At 50.0% G+C, this 16,272-nt stretch overlaps 1 protein-coding gene across 2 annotated transcripts; it reads left to right on the top strand.

Annotated features, from left to right (window-relative positions):
- DHRS7C (dehydrogenase/reductase 7C) lies at window positions 1-16,272 on the top strand. 2 transcript variants are annotated; one of them, XM_032431975.1, is made up of 7 exons: window positions 1-86; window positions 314-467; window positions 8,437-8,549; window positions 10,527-10,737; window positions 12,380-12,472; window positions 14,852-15,007; window positions 16,018-16,272. In XM_032431975.1, exons 2-7 carry the CDS (start codon window positions 314-316, stop codon window positions 16,224-16,226), a joined length of 936 nt encoding a protein of 311 aa, XP_032287866.1. In that variant the 5' UTR covers window positions 1-86; the 3' UTR covers window positions 16,227-16,272. The 2 variants fall into 2 exon arrangements, with proteins under 2 accessions (XP_032287866.1, XP_032287867.1); XM_032431976.1 differs by lacking the exon at window positions 1-86 and having other exon boundaries at window positions 10,524-10,737; window positions 16,018-16,226.

The following is a 16,272-nucleotide window of genomic DNA, read 5'->3' as shown; positions in this document are numbered from 1 at the left end:
TCCAAAAATGCAGACCCATTTTAATTAAATTTGTAATTAACCTCTGGGAGGGCAGGCCCCGAATTCCGTTTGGTTTTGGACACACCGTGAGTAATTTCCTATTCACTGAACGTTTGGGGATTAGCATGCTCACTGGGAGTTTAGCCCAGAGGCAGCCCTCCAGGAGCTTGCACAGAACCTGGCTCCCTGGGGAGGACACACGGGTGCACGGTGAACGCACCCTGTAGCCTGGGGCCTCCCCCTGTGCCGGGTGTCCTCATCGGAGTCTCTTTGCGAAGCCAAGTCCTTTCCCCTCCGTTTCCCCCAGAACAAGATGGGAGTCACAGCCGTGCTCATGTTGCCTCTGCTACTCCTGGGAATCAGTGGCCTGCTCTTCATCTACCAAGAGGTGTCCCGGCTGTGGTCAAAGTCAGCGGTGCAGAACAAAGTGGTGGTGATCACCGATGCCATCTCAGGACTGGGCAAGGGTAAGCCGGCTTCGCCCCCTACCCCGTGCCCCCTCCCGACCCGAGGGACGGAGGTGGCAGGACGGCGTGCGGCCAACCTGCTAGGTGGGAGGGCGATGGACGCTGTGTCCTCTCCCAGCGTCCCTCATTAACCAGCAAGTGTCTTCCCTTTTGGGGACTGCAGCTCCCATGCCCGAGAAATGAGGGGATTGGGATAACCGGCCTTGCAAACTCATAACCTCAGGGCCAAAACAGGTCTGCAGATGTGATTTGTTTTTGCCTTCATGGGGTTCTGGAGATTTTGAAATGCAAAGTCCTTAGCTGGGGCAGCATGCCAACGAGGAGCCCAGACTTGGGCGCTGGGTTGAGTTACGGGCCCCATCACTTACTAGCTGGTGACTGCACAGGTCTGCTTTGCATTTCCCATCTAGGAAAGTGAAGATACTAGTCGTCTCTACCTCATGGTGTTGTTGGGGAATGAATGAATGAATGAATGAATAGATGGGAAGCATATAGAACCACTCAAGTGTTCATAATGGTAATAATGATAATGAACACATTTAGGCAGAACATATGTGCTCTAGTGTGTCATACACCCCACTCAGCCCTAGCATATCACACTCAGGCTAATTAGCTCAACCATTTACCTCCTGGCCTTGAAGGCACGTATGTTTGTGACCCCTGAATTGGATGGTCTCAGGGGCTTTAATGCTGGTGGCATCTGTGACACAAGGGTAGTCAATGTCCTTAGGTTTGTAAGATTCTGACTCTATCACTCCTACCACTGGGTGTACTTTTTGCTGTTGTTTTTGTTATTTTTAACCAAACATAGAACCCACATGGCCAAACGTTCATTAGGTCGCTCAACAAGCATCCACTGAGTCCATCAGGTGCTGTGTATTGAGAAGAGCATCGCCCCTTCCAAAGAGCCCCATCATGAGAACGTTTGCAACCTCCCGTCTGGGAATTCTCTAAGAACTTCATTCCCTTGGGTATCCCAAGGGAAGCCAATCCACATGCTTTGAAGGCGGGTTCAATTTCAGTGGGTGGTTAACTCAGGCTCACCATGTGACATAAAAAAATAAAGCACGAGGCAGATAAACTGGGTTCTCCGTGTGGCCCGCCATGGGTCCCAGAAGCAATTCCCAAGGAGGACATCCTGCATCCTTAGACTCAGTGCTCAAAAGCAAGGAAGGGTACAAACTCCAACTTCTGTATGCACAAGCCATGCAGAAGGGCACATGCATTTGTCAACCAGACCAGATACAGGACAATAGGGAAGAAGGTTTGCCCAGGGGGAGACACTCACCTGGACACACTCAGAGTCAGTCTTTGGGGAGACCTGCTCTTCAAACAGTACCTGTCCATATAGCATCAGACCAGCTGCCAACATGAGACGCCTTCCTCGTGAAGCCTTCCCTGCCACCCTGCTCCTTCTTGGATGGTCCCCACAGAACTGGCTTTTGGGGTCCCATGGCTCCTTCCCTCCCCGTGCTTTCCATCTATTCGTTCATTCATTAGCACACACCTCACATCGTGCGGGACACGTGTGTTTCTCAGTTGGTCCACCAGACACGAGCTCCCTCGTGGTGGAGTCTGTGTTTTGTTCATCCTGGTGTCCCACCACCTAGCTTGGAGCCTGGCATAGAGTAAGCACTCAAAAAAAAAACCATTTATTGAATAAATGCCTTTAAAAGCCACCATCTTATGAGGGAAAGACACTCACATGGCTAAGTATGTGGTTGTATATTTGTTTTGTCAATTTCTGGCCAGATTCCAATATGATCAGAGAACACATTTTCTACAATTTCAATTCTTTTAAATTTGTTGAGGACATGGCCTGTCTCAGTGAACGATCCACAGGTGCCCGGAAAGGTGTGCATCCTGCTGTCTTTGGGTCAAATGTCCCACAAAGTGTCGATCAGATCCTGCCTGTTGAGAAGGCTGTTCAACCCTGTATGCTCCCGATTTTCTGTTACTAGTTAGTGCCATTCTATCTACTGTTGGGAGACGTGTATTTGTTTTAGTAGCCTCTTTATTTTTGAAGTCTCATTCGGTTATGGTGACGCACTGTACAAATCGAGTACCCGGGAAATACACCCCAGGGGCAACATGGCATCTTCAGAGGAATGCGGTCCAGTCTGTGTCGTGACTCACGTGTCTTATGGACCTACCCCAGAGAGAAATGCAAAGCAGGGAAAAAGTAAGTCCAAATATTTAGACGTAACCCGAGAAGCTGGGCGTGTGTGGCCTTAAATAAACGCCTCCCCAAGAACGTGCGGCTGACCACAGCGATTACGTGTTCATGCGGCTCCGTTCCTGATGTCTGAGGCAAGAGAAAAAGTGAGGGGCACAGCGCCCATGACACAGACCCCACAGCACACCCCCCGTTCCCTGGAACCTGCGCGCACCTGGCGAGTAGTGCTGGAGAGTTTCAAGGAAGCAGCGCCAAGCTGTTTCCCAGGGAAACCAGACAAAGATCAGGACATCGGACCCTACCCAAGCCCACACAGCTCAGCCACGTCGGGAATCGGGTCACTTTGTACCCACTGTGTCTGCAGCACGAGGGACTCTTGAAAGAGTGTGCTTGAACTTGAAGTGTTTCTGAAGTCGAGCTGTTTGCCTCTCAATCAACGGCCTTTCACGATGGCCCCCCACCCCCAGCCGTCCTTTTGCCTTGTCATCTCCCTGAAATCTGGAGGTGGCCCCAGCGAGGCAAGGAAAAGGGCTCAGCTTATGTTGGCTGCTCGAAAAAGAGAAAGCTTGGTGCCAACCTTCCCGACACGGGATAAACTGAGCTGTGGTCATGAGCTGAGCTGATCAAGAAGCAAACCAGAGCACAGGAGTCTACCAGGGCCTGCTTTAGCAGAAATGACATATTTGGGAGGGTGCCTTCAGGCTTACTGTCCCCCAGCAGCGGTCACACCACCGGGCTCCAGCCTCCCGCACCCCGCACCCCACACCCCGAGTGGCTGCTACTCAGAGTTATGGCAGAAGGGAGGGAAGGCTGGGCTTTTGGCCTCCGGATGAAGTCTCTTTTGGTGAATTCTGTTATAAAATACAATATATTAAAAAGGATTTTCAGGTAAAAAGAACAGGAAACACACCTAGAACCCCGCCCACTCGGGAATACTTCATCCTGTCTCCTTTTGCTCCTTTATGATGCTTACAGGTGTAGCTTGCATTTATGGTCTGATGGGCACGGTATTCTGGGCTCACAGGAGTGTGGGGGGGCTGGTAGCTAGACAGCCCTCCCACCCCACTCTCAAATTCAGGCAGCAGAGAAAACCCTTCCTCTGTGTCTTGATTTTTTAAAAACAATCTGATAGTCTCATAAGTCATGATCACTTCTGATCACTATTTGATTATACAAAACCCTTTGAGCATGATAGATCCCCTAACCTACCATCCATCCATCGATTCAGAAATTGGGATGCCCAGTCTAATACGTGAGAAAATATGTGGATTTTCATTGAAGTGAACGCCCCCTTCCACCCACTCACCCAGGGCAAGTGGCCGCCCAGCCCGCTGCTCTTCCTGACCCCTCTGGGGCTGGAGGGGCAGGAAGAGGACAGAAGGAGAGCGGGAGGAATCCTTACCTGGCTGACACTGTCATGGGAGTGGCCTGGCACCCCCTGTTTAAAACCAAGTCTGGCTTTTTCTCTGTGGCCCCTTCTGTGGGTCCTTCCGAGGCCCACCCTTGGAATATCTGCCCACCCTTTCTGCAAGGCATGGACACTCCAGTTGCTCAATCCTCACCCGGCCTCTGGTGTTAGGGCAGGTGCTTCTCCGGGGCCCTCTGTTTTAATAAGACCTGACCAGGGTTGATATCAAGAAAAGAGAGTTTATTACTTGCCATAAGCAAGGAGATCACTGGGGCTAGCTCCCAAAGCATTGTCTCCCAGAGCAAAAAGCACAGTGTGCATTCATTGACCAGCCCCGTGAACGCATACACCATGTCGGTGTCAGCACACGCAGAGGAGGGGGTCTTAGGGGCACCCGCCTGGTGTAAAATCAGGCCTGGACCTACATCCCACGTTATGCTAATTGGGCACAAGCCCCGCCCAGGGGTGGAGATTTCAACATTATCATGAGCAAGGTCCCACACCTTTTATCTAGTTGCCCTTGAAATCCGGACTCCTCTGGTTTTAGCCAGCTCTGTGGTCCCCTCTGCCTCTTCCTGGGACCTTGAGTTCCCGCTGGTCAGCACCTGCAAAAACAGCTAAGCCTTTGGGGTTGGTTCTAATTAGCTAACACCACTGCCCTGCTAATGGAACCTTGGGCAGGATTCAAAATAGCTCCCGAGCAACTCAGGGCTTAGGTCTGGTCCACCGTGCTTGTGGGGCAGGGCCTTTGGGGTGTAGACCAATCCCCTGGGGCAGCCCGCCCCTCCTCTCCTCTGTTCTGCACATACCTGGTGGCCCCCCTTCTCGCATTAGATTTTGCAGGTGGGACTCAGACACCCCCCCCCCCCCCCCCACCGCTCCCCTTTGCAGGGAACTGAGAGCTTGCTGTTCAGAAGGTCCTGGTGGCTCCCTGCAACCTGGGACAGAGATAAAGGGCAAAAACACATCGCAGTCCCCTCCCCAATTCCTCCATCAAAGTCCACTCTCTCTCTCCTCTTCCTTGTCCAATTTGTGTCCTATTTTGGGGGGCAAGGGGTATTGAACTCCATAAAACAGGGTTTTAGTGATTTCCTTTGAAAATGTGCATCTTGGGTTAGCAACTAACTTCAGAATTTTATATCTGTTTGATCTCGGCGCTCTGGTCAAACTTTCCATTTAAAACCCCGTTACACATGCGAATGCACAATTTAACATCCAATTATACACACACAGAGTCAAGTGCATGGCAGGGAAACATCAGTTTTAAAGGCTTCAAAATATTCGATAAATATCATCATTTATCGACCAAGCTCCTGTGATATTGGACATTTACCACCATTTCCAACTCTTTACTGTTATAATAGTACCGAGATAAACATCGTAACTATGTCCACGCAGATGTTCTTAATTTTCTCCTTAGAATAAATGCCCATAAATGAAATAACCGGGTCCAAGTCTACAGTTAGTTTTAAGGATTTGGTCCAATTTTTCTTCCAAAAGATTGTAGCAATTTACACTCCACCAACAGGGAATGTGTGACTATCCCCAATTTTGTTTTTGATTATCTGATAGATTAAAATTAGTGTCCTGTTTCAAACTGCATGTCTTTATTCTTGGCACTGAACTATTTTTTGTACATTAGCTCTTTGTGCTTCTCTTATGAATTGCTTACCCGTCTTGCTAGCCAATTCCTTCATTAGGGTCTTTATCTGGTTTCTTATTGATTTATAACAGTTCTTTGTAGCTCAAATAAATTTGCCCTTTTCTGACATGTATATTTTAAATAGGCTTTCTCGGGGCGCCTGGGTGGCTCAGTCAGTTAAGCGTCCAACTCTTGATTTCGATTCAGGTCATGATCTCAGGGTCGTGAGATTAAGCCCTGCATCCAGCTCTGCACTCAGTGGGGAGTCTGCTTGGGATTCTCTCTCCCTCCACCCCTCCCCCTGTTCATTCTCTTGCTTGCTTTCTGAAATAAATAAATAAAATCTTTTAAAAAAATAAAAATAAATAGGTTTCCTCAATTTATCTTGGTCTTAATTTTCATTTCTGTTTTCTGCTCTCAGAAAGGTTTTTTTTTTTAAGGATAAAAAAATCTATAAATCATTTCTGTTATGATTTCTTCCTTTGGGGTCAGGCTCTTTCCCCAAAGCAAGGTTATATATTAATTTCTCCTTTCTGTTCTTTTATGGCTCTGTGTTAACATTTAACTATTTAATACATTTTAGTGTATCGCATTCTCCCCAATAGTTAGCTAGGAGTTCAAATACCATTTTTTATTTTATTTTATTTTATTTTATTTTATTTTATTTTATTTTATTTTATTTTTCAAATACCGCTTTTTCAATAATGTGTTCTTTACCCACTGATTCATCATGCTAACTTTACGGTAAATTCTTATGAATTCTTGGCTCTATTTTTATTCAGTATTTCAATCCATACTTGAGCCACGAACAGGCTGCTTTAATTTCTGTAGCTTTATCATCTATTTTAATAACTGATAGAGTAGGTCAATTCCTATTGTTGTTCATCAAACTGTTCTTTGCTTTTCTTGTGCATTTGTTATTCCAAACAAGGCTTGTCAAATATCCCAAGTAAAGTTTAGGATCTTGTCATCCCTTTCCAAGACATGTTGGAATCTTGATTTACTGCACCAAATTCACTTGGAGATGGATCGACATCTTCATTGAATTCTGCCATCCAAAATGGTCATGGACAGCCTCCTTCTCACTAAAGCACTTACATTCAGAGAAATCATCCCTTCCCTGTGGCCCCAACTCAAGGCAACATTAACACAGTTATTTCTTGATTCAGGTTTCCCTCAGTCAGCAGAACTGCTCACATCCTCCCTCTCCCTGCTCTCAGTCACACGCAGTCCACCTGCTTCTAGACCTCACTGGGACCTTCCATCCATCCTCCACCCCTGCTCCGATCTGGCTGAGCCTGCATGGTCCAGCACCACAGCTGTTCTCCAATACAACAATCCCCCTGCCCACGATGCCCTCTGATCACACCCCGGCCGGACCCCTTCTTTCCACCCACACACAACCATAAGATCACTTTGAGCCATTGCATTCAGGATATCCAGCCTCCAGTGGGCACCCAGGGCTGCCCAGCTATCCTTCGGCATCCTGGTTCAGTCAGGCCCACTGCTGGTTGGTATAAAATAGGCGGTCATAGGTCCTGAGCACCTAGTAGGTGTTGGTGGTGCCCTTCCCAGGTCCCTGTACGAGGCCAGTTTATCTGTTCCACAGGTGCTGTGAGTGTCGGCTGCATGGCTCACAGACCTGCCCTCTGCCAGTGGACATTGCCTCCCCTGGGAGTTACACACCCTTGGCCCCCAGACCCGGGGGAAGACAGCACACAGTCCGTAGACCCAAGCGTATAAAAGGCTGGTCCTCTTGCCTCCAGGTGGGACACCTCTGCAGTTGGGTTTACACCCCAGAGCCTTCCTTGGATCCAACAGAGGCTAGACTTTACCTGAGATCTTACTCCCTCATGGATTTTCTCTGAAGAGCACACCCTCAAATCTTGATTGCTTGAGTCCCTATCTCTGATTCTGCTTCTGGGAACCCCACCCAAGACACCACCTCATGTGGTTCCCATGGGCATTAAATGAGCTAATATATGTAACTCTCTTTCAAGAGCCCCTAGAACAAGTAAACACTCAAAATATATTAGCTTTTATTGTTCTTAAATATCAGTATTATTGCTACACAAGAATACTGGGTGTCTATTTTTTTAAGTAATCTCTATGCCCAACGTGGGGGCTGGAACTCACATCCGTGAGATCAAGAGTTGCACGCTCAGCTGACTGAGCCCACCAGGTGCCCCCATATATACTTTGTGTCTACCAGTCCTTGCCCAGTTGAGAAAGACCTATGTTGGGTGAGTCAGGAATGCGTTCAGAATAAAATTAATTTGACACAAGGCAGGTTTACTTTTTAAATAAAAAGAATCCTGGCTGGAGTACCTATCCCCAGAGAAAATGTGCAGGAAACTGGCGGCATTATGTCTGAAAAAAAAAACACGATGGTTGTTTCCAGTATCTTTAGATTAAGATATATCGAGGGCTTTGATCCTGCAGGGCTAGTAGACAGGGTCATCCTTCTGTCCAGCTTAAGGAAGAATATCCTAATGATCAGAACCATCCCAGGAAGGAAGGGCTGTCTCCACTCTGAGCTCCCCTTCACAGGAGGTAACCACGCGGAGGCTGGAAATGACAAAAAAAACTTCCAGCCCTGGGAGGAGGTTGAATGAAATGACCTAGGACTCATGGCTTTAGGACTTTGGAATTCTTTGAAATCTTGAATTCCTATGAGAGAGGCCCATCGACCGTGGCTTCATCCACACAGTGCGCCCCGCCCTCTTTCCTTCTTCCCCCACAGAGTGTGCTCGGGTATTCCACACTGGTGGGGCAAGGCTGGTCCTGTGTGGCAAGAACTGGGAGAGGCTAGAGATCCTGTATGACGCCCTCATCAGCGTGGCTGACCCCAGCAAGGTAAGGCCTTCTGGCAATCGGCTTGGGGAGGTTCTGGGCACCCTTAGCCTTCACTGACTGCTCAGCATTAGCAGCTCATGGACCAGGTGGGTGAAATTTGGTGATTGCTTTGTGGGAATGGGAGGCAGTGTCCTTCCTAATCTTGACCCAGGCCTGTCTGCCAGGCACAAGGGCTGGCTCATCTGGAACATTCTCCATGCCAAGAATTTGCTCTCTGGCAACTCACCCTCCCCACCCCCTATTGTATTTAAGTGAGAGTCAAAGATGATCCAGAAGCTTTAGCAAGGCACAGGTATGGGCATGATTATAAATGCTTACGGCTGATTTTTTTTTTTTAAGATTTTATTTATTTATTCATAAGAGACAGAGAGAGAGAGAGGCAGAGGGAGAAGCAGGCTCCCCGCTGAACAGGGAACTGGATGCGGGACTCGATCCCAGGACGCTGGGATCATGACCTGAGCTGAAGGCAGACGCTTAACTATCTGAGCCACCCAGGCGCCCACGGCTGATTTTTAAAAATAATATATCAGGGGCGCCTGGCTGGGTCAGTTGGTGGAGCATGCGACTCTTGATCTCGGGCTCGTGAGTTTGATCCCCATGTTGGGTGTAGAGATTACTTAAAAATAAAATCTTTAGGGGCGCCTGGGTGGCTCAGTCGTTAAGCGTCTGCCTTCGGCTCAGGTCATGATCCCAGGGTCCTGGGATCGAGCCCCGCATCGGGCTCCCTGCTCCGCGGGAAGCCTGCTTCTCCCTCTCCCACTCCCCCTGCTTGTGTTCCCTCTCTGGCTGTCTTTCTCTCTGTCAAATAAAAAAATAAAAAAATAAACCTTTAAAAAAAAATAAAATAAAATCTTTAAAATAAAATAATACCTCAAGTGATATTTCCTTCCAAGAAGTCGGGGAAGTGAAGTCACTTTCCACGAAGCCACTGGGAAGTGAGCACTTTCCGGGAGGCTGCAGGTTTCAAAGTGTTTCTGGAGCATTGTTTAGAGAATTACCTTCAGAGCTGTCTTCACGGTTTGGTTTGGTTTGGTTTGGTTCAATTTGGCCTCGATGTTGAATTGCTTTTCGGAGATAGCCAAAAATAATTCACAGCAAAGTCCGGTATTTGAGGAGATGAACAAACGGGACAACACAGCATTCAAGTTCTGTTTGGGGGGATGTTAACAGGTATTGAGTTAAAACGAGGTTCTAAGGTCAATTGTGTGGGACATACTGAGTAAAGCCAAGCTTGTCTGGTGCATTCCTTTACTGCAGGACTTTTCAGAGCCTTTGATATGCTAATGTGCATTGTGTATCCCCAAGAAGGACATGTAATAGTCCATGTTTCCCAAACAAATTTGACCAGGGAACCCTCTTGTTGGGACTAATGTTTGTCAAACGCTGGGATTGCATTTGTCACATGGTATCCTCAGTTTTCCAACCTGTTCCCTGCTCTAGACCATGAGAGTCTCAATGGCAGTTGAGTGTCTAGGGCTGAACACAATGCCTGGCACGTAGATGATGCTCCAAAAATACTGCGTGGAGTGTACGATTTGGGTCAAAAACAAAATGTGGCTACAGAGCACAATGATGACTCTTAAGCCAGTTTGGAAAGCCAGTTTGGAAAGCCATTTGCAAAAAGGAGCTCATAAATATTGTAATGGCATCTCCATTGGAATCCATGCTCGGCCTCCTCTATGAAGGGTGATATTCATTTGGCTTTATCAGTTCTGGCCCCTCTGGCCAACAGTTCAGACTTTACTGCATTTTTGCACATTTGGATTACTGGTGGCATAACCATGGTACCCACGAATGGGTTCTCCAACAGCTTCCTTCCTCCCAGAGCCATCTCCGCTCTTTCCTCTTCATTTTTATTTTGCAGTCATTCCATAAGCTCTGAATTTCAAAAGGGTTGGTTCTCAGCTCGAGGGCCCCCAGGGTCTGCAAGAGGGAGGTCTTCCCACACATGCCTTGACTCTCTCGTTGGTTCAGCAGACATTCACCCCAAAGCTGGTCCTCTTGGACCTCTCGGACATCAGCTGTGTCCAGGATGTGGCCAAAGAGGTCCTGGACTGTTATGGCTGTGTGGACATCCTCATCAACAATGCCAGCATGAAGATCAAGGGGCCTGCCCATAAGATTTCTCTGGAGCTCGACAAGAAGATCATGGACGCCAATTACTTCGGGCCCATCACACTGACCAAAGGTCTCGTGAGTTTGGCCTTCCCGTAGATTTCTGGGCCACTGGCTGCTAGAGGAGGCTCTGTTACATAGTCAGATGGTCTTCCAATTCTGGTTGGAGTCTCCAGCCCCCCTCAGAAAAATCCCTACTTATTTGGTGAAAGCTTTCAGCATTCTGGCTATAAATGTTGATAAAAGAAAAGGGATTTTGAAAGTATCTTACTAGTATATTCCAACCTCCCTCTCTGGGAAATCCCCCTCCCCACCCAAGCCCTGCTCTTTATCCCCTCTTCTCACTCATGTCCATGGCTCCCCCCACCCCAATCCCACATCTCTGGACCATTGTCTTCATGCTTCACATATATTTTGATATATCGACCTTACCCTTGATCTGTTCCTACCCATGTCAGTTGGTCAAGGGTAGAGATTCTGCCCTCAGAAATAAAGAAGAAAAGGGTTTATCCCCAGGCTAAAAGAGACCCAGCATAGTGTCAATCCCTTTGCCGAAACAGGGAGGGCAGAGTCCCTTTCAAGGCTAAAATGGCCACTCTGTGGAGATATTTCACTGCCAAGTTCAAATCCAGCTCTGGAGCCTAGGGGTTGGGGCTGCAGATGACATGGAATAGAACCAAGAGTTGAAGCACCCCCACCCGCAAAGTTTATCAAGGCAGGACCCCAACAGGGAAGATACATGCATGGAGAATTTCTGAGCTTCGAACGTGGGGTTCAAGAAGTATAATCTTAGAGCTGCCTTCTTTACGGCCACAATCTCCATGATAATGGGGTTTGGGGCACCAGGACAGAGGAAGGGAAAGTTATCTGAAGCAGAAAGATGACTTTCCAGAGCTTCTGAAATGATCCCCCAGAGATAATTGTTTCCCCCAGTCCGGTCCCTGTGGACACACCGTGCAGGCCAGGCAGCCGGTGACAGGTGCCGGGCAGCCTCTAAGAGTTCCGGGTTCATTGACATCAAAGTGAAGGATGCAGGGAGTGGAGGGGGGGAAGGCAGGCCCGGGTCATCTTCTTGGTTGGGCCTCTAACTTGTTAAGAGACCTGAGTCTAGTCACTAGCTCTGGGCCTCAGTTTGCCCATCTATAACACCCCAGGGCTCAATGTCAATGCCATTCTGAAAATAGTCTTTTGATTTTTTGCCATATCCCCATTCCACCTGCACTGCGATTTATCTCATTCTCTAAATTTCTGCATTTTCAAATGAGTTCATTTGAAGGGGGAATCTTTATCGTATCACCATAAATTAAAAGCCCCCTTCCCTCTCAATAAATAGAAGAACTCTGAAAACAGAACGAAGTAGCAGGTTCTCCCACGGCGCAGGGCTGAGGCCTTTCCTCTCTTTGTTAAAAGATTCCCACCTGCAAGAGGGGTGTTCGAGACACAGTAGAATTGCGGTGGATTGAAATAGGATGACCTGTGACCTTTCTCACCACTGAGATCTGCACATGGGCGGGTCACTGAAAACCACCCAGAAATGACCAGCTGAGCCTAGCCCACTCTTAGGAAACATGGGATCAGTGATGTCCACGCTCCTGCCTACCTGTGTCCTGCTGTAATCCAATCGCCAGGGAGGTAGAAGGGCCCTGGGTGAGGAAGCAGGTCTGGGGGAGGGGTCTCCCACCTGTAACCGTGACTCCTTGTCCTGTGCTTTCCAGCCCTGCTTCCCGACATGATCTCCCGGAGGACAGGCCAGATTGTGTTAGTGAATAACATCCAAGGGAAGCTTGGAATCCCATTCCGCACAGCTTGTAAGTTGCCATGACAGAAACATTTCGTCTTAGGTTATATTCTTATAAGACAAGGGATGTCGTGTCTAGCACTAAGTACGTGGTTATAAGGGAGGGACGTCCAGAGGTGAAACGGTCTACTGGTTTTCATTTCATCCCTTCAGTTCCCATTTCTGAGCACCTGTGGCATATGCAGGTGACCAGGGGTCCCTCTCCCCCAGAGGCTCACGTCCCCGCAGGTGGTCAGGGCCGGCCCTGGCTGAACCCCATCAGTGCCCCCTGGCATGGGCACACAGCCCCGGCGCAAATGCCCTACCTCCGTAAAGATGCCCTTGAAGGACAGGAAAGGCTACAACCCAGAAAGAGGAGATGGGTGCACATCATGCAATGGTAGAGGGACGGAAGCTTCAGAGGACGGAGGAAGGGGAGAATGAAAGACGCAGAATTGCAGGAGAGGTAGAAAGAAGTCCCAGAGGCAGGAGTCCTTTAAAAAAGTCCAGAGAGGAGAGAGACTTCTCCATAGATGTTCTTGGGACCCAGCTGGGGAACCTCCCTCCCCCCATGAGGTACTTTGTGGGAGAGCAGGGTGCATACCTTACACATTTCTTTTCTTTTTTTTAGAGAGAGCGAGCGAGTGTGAGCAGGGCTGGGGGAGGGGCAGAGGGAGAGGGAGAATCCCAAACAGATTCCCCACTGAACATGGAGCCCAATGCGGGGCTCGATCCCACGACCCCAAGACCATGACCTGAGCTGGAACCAAGAGTCAGATGGTCAACCGACTGAGCCACCCAGGCGCCCCCGCTCCCAACTTCTTTTTAATTCCCTATTTAGTATTGTCATATAGTGGTTTATAAGAAATATATATTTGGTCTTTGTCCCATTTCTGGCACAGAGCTCTTAAAACCCTTGAATTTCCTAAGTGATGAGAGTGATCGAAGTGTCTTTTGTTACATCAGTGAGGCGATTTGGCCGTCACCTAAGGAGGGGGGCTGCTTGCCAGAGGAGCTAACCATGTAATTAGGGGGTGGGATGTTCTAGTCCCACCCCAGCCTCTGAGGAGCAGAGAGGGGCTGGAGATTGAGTTCTGTCACCCAAAGCCCATGATTTAATCAGTCATGCCTATAATAGAGTCTTCATAAAATCCCGAAAGGACGGGCTTTGGAGAGCTTCTAGGATGAACACGTGGAGAATCGGGGAGAGGGGGTTGCCTGGAGAGGACATGGGAGCTCTGAGCCCCTCCCCCACACCGCATCCCCCCACCCCCTGCATCTCTTCCGTCCGGCTGTTCCTGAGTTCTGTCCTTTTGTAAGAAACTGATGATCCACTAAGTAAAACCTTTCTCCGAGTTCTGTGAGCTGCTCCAGCAGATTAGTCGATCTCAGGGAAGGGGTCATTGGAACCTCTGATCTCCAGCGGCTCAGTCAGAAGCACAGAGGACAAGGGGGACTTGTGATTGGCCTGAACTGAGCTGGGACAAGGGGCAGTCCTGAGACTGAGCCCTTAACCTGCGGGCTCTGACTTCATCTTCAGGTAGACCGTGCCAGAATGAAGTAGTAGGACACCCAGCTGGTGTCGGAGAGTCGGTGCTGTGGGCAAAAGCCCAGGCATTGGAGTGAGGTGCGGAACTGTTCAGTATTTCACTATTTAAATACAAGGACATTTCAGTAAAAATCAAGCTTTCCAGCTTCCCGAGCAATAGAAGATCTAGCACCACGAGACCCACCTTCCCTTCTCTCCCTGACTGCCCCTGTTGCCCTCTGTATGCATTATTGCTTGGGGCCCTGCTGAAAACCGAGTGACCACTCCTCCAACGGGTTCCCCAGGCCGGGCATGGCGGGATGGTTCCACCTTGCTGGATCCTCACAGCAGCTCCGAGAAGCTGTCTTGTCACTGTCCTTGTCTTTTGGGAGAGGCCCCTGGGCCCCTGGCACCTGTGTTCTTAACCCTGCACGGTGAGGGTCAGGTAGCTTACGAGGGCCGTCTGGGGAGCACGCATCCCACTCCTCACTAGGACTGCCTCGGAGGGGGCTGGGTCTGCCGGCCGTTATCGGTGTGGAGGCAGGGACCACAGTACCCCCAGCCCCCGCCTCATTCAGCCTCCAACTGACACCCCCGAAATGGGAAGCTGAGATTCATCATACCCCAGATGTGGCTCTAAGCCCCCAAGGCTTTAAGGAATGTCCACTCTACTCTTGTTGAAATTCCTGGAAACGTTCTTATTTACCCAACCCATGGCCTCATCCATTTGGAGTGAATTCGGTGAGTAGCTGGGTTGGACAGGACCTCGGAGGGAAAGGGCCGGGAAGTGGGAGGGGAGACCTGCTCCGGGCTCTCCGGGGCCACCAGCTGGTACCCCCCCCACCCCACCCCGCACCTACCCCCGGCTGGTTTCTCTTCCAGATGCTGCCTCCAAGCACGCGGCCCTGGGCTTCTTCGACTGCCTCCGAGCCGAAGTAGAGGAATACGATGTTGTCGTCAGCACCGTGAGCCCCACTTTCATCCGGTCCTACCACATTGATCCAGGCCAAGGAAACTGGGAGGCCTCCATCTGGAAATGTGAGCTTTCCGAGGGAGGCCGGAGGTACAGGGCCCTGGGAGGGGGCCAGCCTGGTGTCACCGGCCTGGGGCTGTGTTCCTGAAGCCCGAGACTGGGGGGTTGGTGGGGACCCCGCACCTGGCTAACAGCAGTCCCCCCAAACTTCAGTCCCGAGGCACCAGGTAGAGAGAATCCTAACCTGCAACCGGCAGACCGAGGCCCGAGCTAGGCTCCGTCACTCGTAGGCTCTGTGACCTTGGCCAGGTGACTGCCTGTCTCTGGGCCTCAGTTTCCTCTGTGGAATGACCAGATTTGGTTTTCAAGACCTTCCTACCCTCCCCCACCCTTCCCTGGGAGGCCGCACAGAGTGGAGGCTGAGAGTCTGGCACGGGACTGCCTACACTTGGAGCTTGCCTCTGTTGTACACTCAGTGTTCGAATACGGGCAAGTCCCTTCATCTCCGTGCCTCAGTTTCCCCTTTAGAAAGTGAGGAATGATGGTGGTACCGGTCTTGCCCCAGCATTGGGAAGACAGAAGGTTCCGGCTCAGAGAGGCTTTACGACAGCAACCAGCACACAGCGAGCGCTCTGTAAATGCAGTCTAATTACTGCTCTTCTAGAATGCTCTGAACAGGGAGCTGCTTCACCCTGCCCGAGGCTCTGTCTCCGCTAGGGAAGCCAGATGAACCAAGATGTGGGCAGGTGGTTCCAGGAGGCTTTTGACAAGCTCAGCTTCCCAACAGCTATAAACAACAGCTCCTTAATTTATCGGGCACCTTCTTCCTTCAGCTCTTTCTCCTCCCTGCAAAGGCTCGCAACCACCCTGTGAAATGAATAGGGCAGGAAACTATATGCCCACTTTACGGATGAAAAAGCTGAGGCTCAGGGGGTGAAGAGTACCCCCCAGGGCGTCACAGCCACTGGAGGGCAGAGCTGGCTGGGAGCCCACGACTCCAGGCCCGGCCCCCTCCCCTTTCCCCCTCCTTGGGCGCCCAGAGGCTGTAACCCTTGCCCCTCCTGGGGCTGTTCAGTCTTTTTCAGGAAGCTGACCTACGGGGTGCACCCTGTGGACGTGGCCGAGGAGGTGATGCGCACCGTGAGAAGGAAGAAACAAGAGGTCTTCATGGCCAACCCCATCCCCAAGGCCGCCATGTACATCCGCACCTTCTTCCCAGAGTTCTTTTTCGCCGTGGTGGCCTGTGGGGTGAAGGAGAAACTCAGTGTCCCAGAGGAGGGCTAACTGCTGGAGGCCAGATGGGTCACCTCGATGGGAATAAAGGCTTTCC

This window comes from Phoca vitulina, unplaced genomic scaffold, assembly GCF_004348235.1.
Source record: "Phoca vitulina isolate PV1807 unplaced genomic scaffold, GSC_HSeal_1.0 scaffold47, whole genome shotgun sequence".
NCBI classification, from domain to species: Eukaryota; Metazoa; Chordata; class Mammalia; order Carnivora; family Phocidae; genus Phoca; species Phoca vitulina.
This window is presented reverse-complemented; position numbering and strand designations above follow the sequence as displayed.